An 8,330-nucleotide genomic window follows, 5' to 3' on the forward strand; every position below is an offset into this window, starting at 1 on the left:
ATTGTTTGAGGATCATCAGAAGTTACCTCGGATATCGGTTGAGGAGGATCATCAGGTGGTGGCTGAGAGGACTCGGTGTTTGAGACGTGCTCGGTGGCCGTGCTAACTTTCTCTGTTGAGTCCTCGTTGGAGTGGTTTGACCGAGGCACAAACCAACTTAGGTAGTCAAAAGTATTTTCTGACTCACTCTCCCCCTGACTACTAAAGTTGGTGTGGTAGAAGAATTCGGTTTCTAAAAAATTACAGTTCATTGTGGTTACGACTTTTCGTGTGTTTGGATCATAGCATCTGTACCCTCGTTGATTAACCCCGTAACCCACAAAGACGCATTTGGTGGCACAGGGTGACAATTTGGTTCGCTCGTGTTTTGGGATATGGATATACACTGTACATCCAAAGACTTTAGGTTGAAGGTTCAGATGTTCGGGAATTTTGGTGAGTTTGGTCAAAGTATCAAGGGGTGTCTTTTTGTTTAGAATCTTGGTCGGAAGTCGATTTATAAGAAAGATCGAGGTGGCAACTGCTTCTGGCCAAAAGGATTTAGGGACTTTGGACTCAATCATCAAGGCTCGGGTGGTTTCAAGGATGACTCGGTTTTTTCGCTCGGCTACCCCATTCTGCTCGGGGGTGTAGGGGCAAGAAGTTTGGTGGATGAGGCCCTTTTCGATAAATAAATCTAGCATTTTTTGGTTAACGAATTCTCTCCCATTGTCGGACCGAAGAGTTTTGATAGTGGTATGGAATTGGGTTTGAATGAGTTTAAAGAAAAGAATGAATTTGTTTGGCACTTCGGATTTGTGTTTTAAAAAATATATCCATGTCATCCTAGTGCAATCATCAACAAATGTGACAAAGTATCTAAAAACATTCCCCCCCACAACAGGTGCAGGACCCCAAACATCAGCATGCACAAGAGAGAAAATGGAATTCATACGAGTGTTTGTAGGTTTAAATGATTGTCTGTGACTTTTGGCCAAAACACAAGTCTCACAACTAAAATCTTTTGGAATCGAAATATTAGGAAAAAGTAAACTAAAATAACCAGGAGAGGGGTGTCCCAGTCGTTGGTGCCAAAGCCAAACCTCCCTTTTCGTGGACCCGTGAGCCAGCAACGCACTTCCTTGTTGAGCTATCTCATCCACGTAGTAGAGTCCTTGGCTCTCAGTGCCACGCCCAAGTATCCTCCTCATCCGAATATCCTGCAAGATACAAAAGTCGGGATGCATCAGTAACGTGCAGTTTAATTCCTTCGTCACATGACTTATAGACAGTAATCTCTGGGACAAGGTAGGAACATAGAGGCAATTTGAAAGTCTCAATGTCGGGGATATTTCAATAGTGCCCGCCCCGGCTACAGTGATTAATTCCCCACTAGCAGTCTTTATATATGTCTTAGTAATATCACTAAAACTAATAAAATCATTCTTATTTGGGGTCATGGTATCGGTGGCCCCACAATAAAAAATCCATCCATTTTTCTCCCCCTCAATCCCACGGTTCACGATATATGCAGCGGAAATTCGGTTTAGAGGCTCAAATCGGTTTTTAAGGTAAATAGGGCATATTTCGAATTTTTCAGAAATGTCAGGGGGCTTTTCACAAAATTCTATAAGTTGTGGGTCACTATGCAGGTCATCATAAATTTGGGGGGTTTTGTGCAAAGTGTGGGGTTCCTTGTATATTTTTCGGAAAGTGGCGGGGGGACTTTGTAATAAACACAAATTACTAGGGTTAGGGTTGTGAATCCCCAACCCTTTACCTCTATTTGACGAGGCGCCGTTCCCTCTCTCGTTCCAGTTCCGCCTCTCGGCGAAATTACCGGCTCCGACGACGCCTCCGCCGCCGCCTCCGCTGGAGGCTTCTGGTCTCCCTTCCTTCTGCTTCCCTCGCCCATTTGGTGGTGCTTCCCATTTCTCAGAGTTCGACTTTCTCGTCTCATTCCCGATGGTTAAGCCGACGGCCATTTTGGCCCTTCCCGTCTGCTTCTCTTCCCACCAATCGGGATATCCCACCAATTGGAAGCAATTTTCTCGGGTGTGCTTCTGCATTCCGCAGTGAGAGCACCACAATTTGGACTTGTCCACCGGTTTGCTTCCCGGGCGGTGTGTGGTGGCCGTTGGTCGTGAGTTCCCGGCCCGATGAGGTTGTCTCTGTCCTTGTGCTGCAAGGCCGTGGCCAATTCCTCCAGATGCTAGATCGGTTCCTCCATGGCTGTTGTCAGTGGTGTTGTTGAGGGACATTGGTGGTCCGATTCTCCGTCGGGCCGCCTCCTTCTTCACCAAGCTGTACGCGGCTTCGATTGGAGGTGGTGTCACCTCTTTGAGGATGTCGCGACGAACACCCTCGTATTCCTCATTCAGTCCAGCGAGAAATCGAAGCACTCGCTTGGTGTTTGAGTATGCTCGGAATTGGCTTACCCCTTTGTCGCAGCAGTCGATCGGTTGCTTTTGGCACCGATCGATATTGATCCACATCCCATGGATTTTTCGATAGTAAGTCTCGAGGTCCATATCTCCCTGTTTAATCGTGTTCGCCTTGTCCTCCAGGTCGTACACGAGGTAGAGGTCCGCCTCACTTTCATAGGTGGTGGCTAGACTCTCCCAGAGTGCTTGGGCAGATTGGTGGTGGGCAAAATCCGCGATTATATTGTTCTCGATGTTGTCCACGATCCAGGAGAAGACGATGAGATCGGTCTCCTCCCAATCTTCGTACTCCTTGCTGTCCGGCGCTGGTGGGGCTGGTTTTCCAGTTATGTGAGAGTAGCCTCCCCTACTCCCGATTGCGACTTTCATCAGTCGCGACCACAACGGGTAATTTCCTCCGTTGAGTTTGAATGCAACAGTTACATTCTTGCTTGATCGTATCTTGCTGCTTGATGATTCTGTGGTTGGTTTATCGTCGGCCATTTTGGATTGGGATTTGGTTTTCTCACTTGCTTCTTGGTTTTTTTGGTCGGGATTGGTATGGGGCTGTGATGAGATTTTTCTGAGCCCTAATTCATAACCTGCTCTGAAGCCATGTTGAATATAGGTTTTTGAGGGAATAATTTCATTATTGGTTGATTGATTTACAAAGGTTTTACACGCCTCATATAGGCCATCAATTCTCCTCAATATGGTAAGCTATTAATTCCTACTCCTAATTTCATACAAGGTATAGAAAAGATACTAATCAATCACTAATCTTGTGTGCCTTGATTGTGTAGGATCTGCCGAGAATGTGGTGAGATTATTTCCTTCCAACAATTATTGAAATTCATAATATTTTGGAAATCTGAATAATTTATGATCTAATTCAAAAATTGCCTAAAGAAATTAGGCCTGGAGCATAAACGGGAGAACAAGCTGGGGGCACTAGTCCGCGAAATAATTTTTATTATCAAAACTACAAATATGCACTTATCACTGAATATACCATATAAAAAAAGTTAGCTACGAGCATCCACTACAGGGGCGGCGCGCCAGCCGCCCCGGAACCGCCACCGTGGCGGCGGCGGCTAACTATAGTGGGAGAAGAGTCCGCCCCGGTGCGGACGCTTTTTTTGGGGAGGAAGGGCGATCGACGACTAGGCGCCGAGGACGCGCCGGGCGTGGTGCGCCGCGCCGACAGGCGCGCCGGTAGGGGCGGACAATTTTTTTAATTTTTTAAAAATTTATTTAATTTACATATAAATACACCACATTTCCCTCATTATTTTCACACCATTCCAACTCTTTATTCATACTTTCTCTCACTAAAATTTGTGGATTCCATTGGTATTAAAAATGGATGATTTGTGGAATGACGCGTGGAATTCTCTGATTCAAGTGGTGCAGAGGGAAGCCGACGAGGAGGATGCGGCGCGGGCGGCGGAATTGGCAGAGGCCGCGCTCCCTCGTGCGATTACTCATCGTCGGACAATCCAACGAGACCATAGCGGAGCGCACCAGCGGCTAATGACAGACTACTTTGTGGATAACCCCCGTTACCCACCTGAGATATTCCGTCGGCATTTCAGAATGTCGCAACGGCTCTTCACCCATATAGCGACGAATTTGGTGGAGCGGTACAAGTGCTTCACCCTCCGGAGTGATTGCACTGGCTGGATCGGGCTGTCTACTTTTCAGAAATGCACCGCTGCAATTAGGCAGCTTGCCTATGCCGGACCGGCTGATATGTTCGACGAATACCTACAGATGGGTGAGACGACTAGCCTAACGGTGCTCAGACAGTTTTGTAAGGGGATCCGGGAAATCTTTGGTCTGGAATTCCTAGGAAAGCCAACCTCTGATGAGTGCCAGAGACTGCTAGATATGTACGGTTCGGTGCAGGGTTTCCCAGGGATGTTAGGAAGCATCGATTGCATGCTTTGGGAGTGGAAAAACTGCTTGGTGGCGTGGAAAGGCCAGTTCACTACTGGTTTCAAAAGCAAAGGTCCATCGATGATTCTGGAAGCCGTTGCTGGCTACCGTTTGCGGATCTGACATGCGTATTTCGGTGTTGCAGGTTCGAACAACGACATCAACGTTCTACAGTCATCGCCCCTCTTCAATGATGAATGCCGGGGGAGGGTCTAGAAATCAGCTTCGTAGCCAACGGAACGCAGTACCACAGGGGATACTATTTGGCAGATGGGATATACCCTCGTTGGCCCGTATTCGTCAAGACAGTTCGCCAACCGGTTGGACCAAACAAACAATATTTTGCGCAAAAACAAGAGGCTGCTAGGAAGGATGTTGAGCGAGCTTTTGGTGTGCTCCAAGCGCGATGGGCCATAATACGGTGTCCGACACGAGTTTGGCACGAAGATGATGTCGCGAATATTATGTTAACATGTATCATATTGCACAATATGATAATAGAAGATGAAAGATTTGCTGCAGAGCGCTGGGCACCGGAAGATGGTGCTAGTTCAAGTCACGGTGTTGCCTCCGTGCCGATACAGATGGGTGTACCACGTAGTAATGAATATTTGCTCCAACGTTTCACTGATATGCGCAGGAGCACAGCACATGCCACCCTCCAGGCCGATTTGATTGAAGAGGTATGGGAACGTAGAGGAGGGGGCGCAGCGTGAAGAACATGTGTGATTTTCTATAGATGAAATTTTCGTTGTATAGTTTTTCCATTACTCTAATACGACGAAAATTTAGTGTTTAATTTTAATTTATTTAATTATAGCCATTTTTTTCCTAATTATGTGTAGTCCGATAATTTTAATTATAATTGAATTAAAATATAAAAATAAAAAATTAATGTGAAAAATTGCTAAAAAAAAGTGTCAACTATTGCTGCGGACACTTTTTTTATGGGCGCGGATAAATACGAAGTGGTTGTGGACAAAAAAAGTGGCGGGGTAGTGATGGGGTACGAACTAAACCCTAATGGCAAGCCCAATAACAGTGACGGCCCATCAGCCCAGAGCCCAAGAAAGAGTATCTGTTCGGCACCAAAGAGTTCGGCACGACCAAAGAGTTCGGACTCAGCCTACAGCTCGGTAAAAGCCGACCAGTCAAGCTCTCCTCTCAGATCGGCAAGAGCTGATCGGTAAAGTCCAGCAGTTCGGTCTCAGCATTCGACCGAACTAGGAGTTAGTGGACTCATGAAAGGCCTCCACGACCTCCGCTATACCCACGATCTATTTAGTGGTACGAAGCAGTTATTGAGCAGTTATTGCTCACCCACGATCTTGTTAGTGGGGCTGCAAACCACGATCCTAGTTCAATGTATAAATAGAACTTAGATCAGATAGAAAAAGGTTAAGCTCTCTAGAGATAAAATCATATAGCAAGTCTGTGTTGTAAGCTGTAATCCCAGATCAAGCAATACAATCTTGCCCTCCCTTCTTCCCGTGGACGTAGATTTACTTCAGTAAATCGAACCACGTAAATTCTTTGTGTCGTAGTCTTTATTCTCTACCAGCATTTACTAACATCAGAAATTCGCGGATCCATCACTGGCGCCGTCTGTGGGAAACAGAGAACAAAATTTGTGATAAAGCGAATTTTTGATCCATTTTTTCCACCCAAAAAATGCATACCAGATCGCAGAGTACCCGTATTCCTGCCCGTGAGAACCAGGAGGAAGCCAATCCATCCCGTAGGTCTGGAAAACAGCCTAGGGATAAATCCACCACCAGTTCTCATGGCGAAGGAACAAGCCGCTCCAAAAATCGTCCCACTGAGTCTTCCCAGCAGCCCGATTTGAATGAGGCTGTCAAGCAGTTTTTGGCGGCGAAGCAGGAGGAATTCTTAACCTTCCTGCAAAAAAGCCAAAAGCAGCCGGAGACGAAAACGGCGGATTCTCCTTCTCCCTCCGCACAAGAAAGTCACTACCGCAGTAGTGTCGCATCTCCCAGGAGAAAGAATCCCCGTCCCCAACATGTTCCAGTTCCTCCTCGGTACCGGAATCACAGGAGAACTCAATCTCCTCCATACCGACGAGATATCGGATTCGCCGTGTACGGAGCATTGAAGACTCCGTTCTCGGACGACATCACCCGAACTCCCCTACCACAGAACTACCGAACTCCGTCGATGACTTATGACGGGCTCGTGGACCCTCACGATTTCTTGGGGCGCTATCAATATAACATGGCGAACCAGGGTCTCAACGAGGTCCACATGTGCAAGCTGTTTCCCGAGCTGCTCATCGGGAACGCGAGAAGGTGGTTCGATAGCCTCCCCCAGGGCAGCATCAGATCTTACCGAGATCTAATGGATGCCTTCCACAGGAGGTTCTTTCAGAAAGCGGAAGCCCGAATCACTTCGGCTCAGCTGCTTTCCATTCGTCAAGGTCGCGACGAAAAAATCAGCGACTTTATGACAAGATTCCACAAGGAATGCCTGCAAGTAGACGATCTCAACGATCTGCTTGTCATCTCGGCATTCCAAAATGGAATCCTGCCCGGAGCTCTCTACAGGAAGCTCGTTGAGTGCGGTCCGCAGACAGCTCAGGAAATGTGGGACATTGCGGACCAGTACTCCCGGGCCGATGAGGCAGACCGTCGCAAACGGTCGTTAGACAGCTCATCGACCCGAGGAGACAGAAGGAAGCCCGATCATAGCGATCAGGGGCATCCTCGCCGGACTCCATTTGAAAGAATTCAAAGGGCTCCGGTGCAAGACAGATTGGGACCTCGTCTCAATCCCGAGAAGCCGCCCACTCAGTTCGTACCGCTGAACAAGCCGAGAGCGGAAATTTTCGAACTGCACTCTGACCTATTCGAAAAGCCAAAGCGGATGACGAAATCAGCCGCGCGCCGACCACAGGATAGCTACTGCTCCTACCATCAAGACCACGGTCACGATACTGAGGAGTGCAGAAACTTGGCTGCAGGTATCGATGTTCTTGTGAAGGCAGGGACATTGAAAAAATACCAAAGCAAGCAGCCAAAGAAGAATAAAAAGCAGAGTGGTGCGAACTGCGCTCCTCAGGATCCGAAAAGGCAGCCGGATCCCGAAGACGATGACGAGCCGCAATATGATGGAGTAATCCAGACTATTGACGCGCTCCCTGCCGGGAAGACCAAGTCGTCCCTAAAGTCAGAGCGCAGAGGCTCCAATCGAGAGTAGCCAACGCATAAAAGGCTGAAGCAGGACGAAGTGATTACGTTCTCGGCTGCTGATCCCGTCCCGGCCATCTCTCCTCACCAAGACGCCATTGTCATCCAAGCCGGAGTGGCAAACAAACTGATCCACAGGGTGTTTGTGGATACAGGAGCGTCGGTTAGCATTCTTTTTAAAGAGTGCTTTGACAAACTAGAAGTGGACCCAGCTCGGCTCAGTCCGGCTCCGCTTCCCCTGAAGAGCTTCGCCCAGGAGGACACCCGCCCTGAAGGTATTATCAGCCTTCCAATCACGGTGGGGAAAGCGCCTACTAGCTCCAGTACGATGATTGAGTTTTTCGTGGTGAAAGCTCGGTCCCCGTACAACATCATCCTGGGAAGAGACTGGCTCAACACAGTTCGGGCCGTTTGCTCCACTTATCACCTCACCATCAAGATCCCTACTAAATGAGGGATAGCGGTCATCCGAGGTGACCAAAAGAGAGCAAAGGAATGTCTGCAAATTGCGCTTAGAAGTGCCGAGCAGTCAGATCGGCACCACCAAGCATAGCAATCACAGCAGCCGGAGTCAGAGGCGATGACTGAAGTCATACCGAACTCGATGACAGTTCAGCTGTACGAAGACGATCCATCCAGAACGGTTAAGATCGGCTTCGCGGGAACGCCCCTACTTCGGGAAAAAACCATCCAGCTCCTCAAGGAGTATAAAGACGTCTTTGCATGGTCTCCGTTGGACATGACCGGAGTGCCCCCCGAGGTAATCACTCATCGGTTAAATATTGAT

The 8,330-nt window shown here is 48.1% G+C and overlaps 1 protein-coding gene across 1 annotated transcript; it reads right to left on the reverse strand.

The window, feature by feature from the left end:
- Positions 1–1,161: 1,161 nt before the first annotated feature.
- Positions 1,162–2,906, reverse strand: LOC121778484. Its single transcript, XM_042175847.1, has 2 exons — positions 1,760–2,906; positions 1,162–1,199 (listed from the first exon to the last, which is right to left on the reverse strand). The coding sequence occupies exons 1-2, from the start codon at positions 2,904–2,906 to the stop codon at positions 1,162–1,164; spliced, it is 1,185 nt and encodes a 394-aa protein (XP_042031781.1).
- Positions 2,907–8,330: the final 5,424 nt, after the last annotated feature.

The sequence above is a fragment of the Salvia splendens genome, chromosome 2, assembly GCF_004379255.2.
Source record: "Salvia splendens isolate huo1 chromosome 2, SspV2, whole genome shotgun sequence".
NCBI classification, from domain to species: Eukaryota; Viridiplantae; Streptophyta; class Magnoliopsida; order Lamiales; family Lamiaceae; genus Salvia; species Salvia splendens.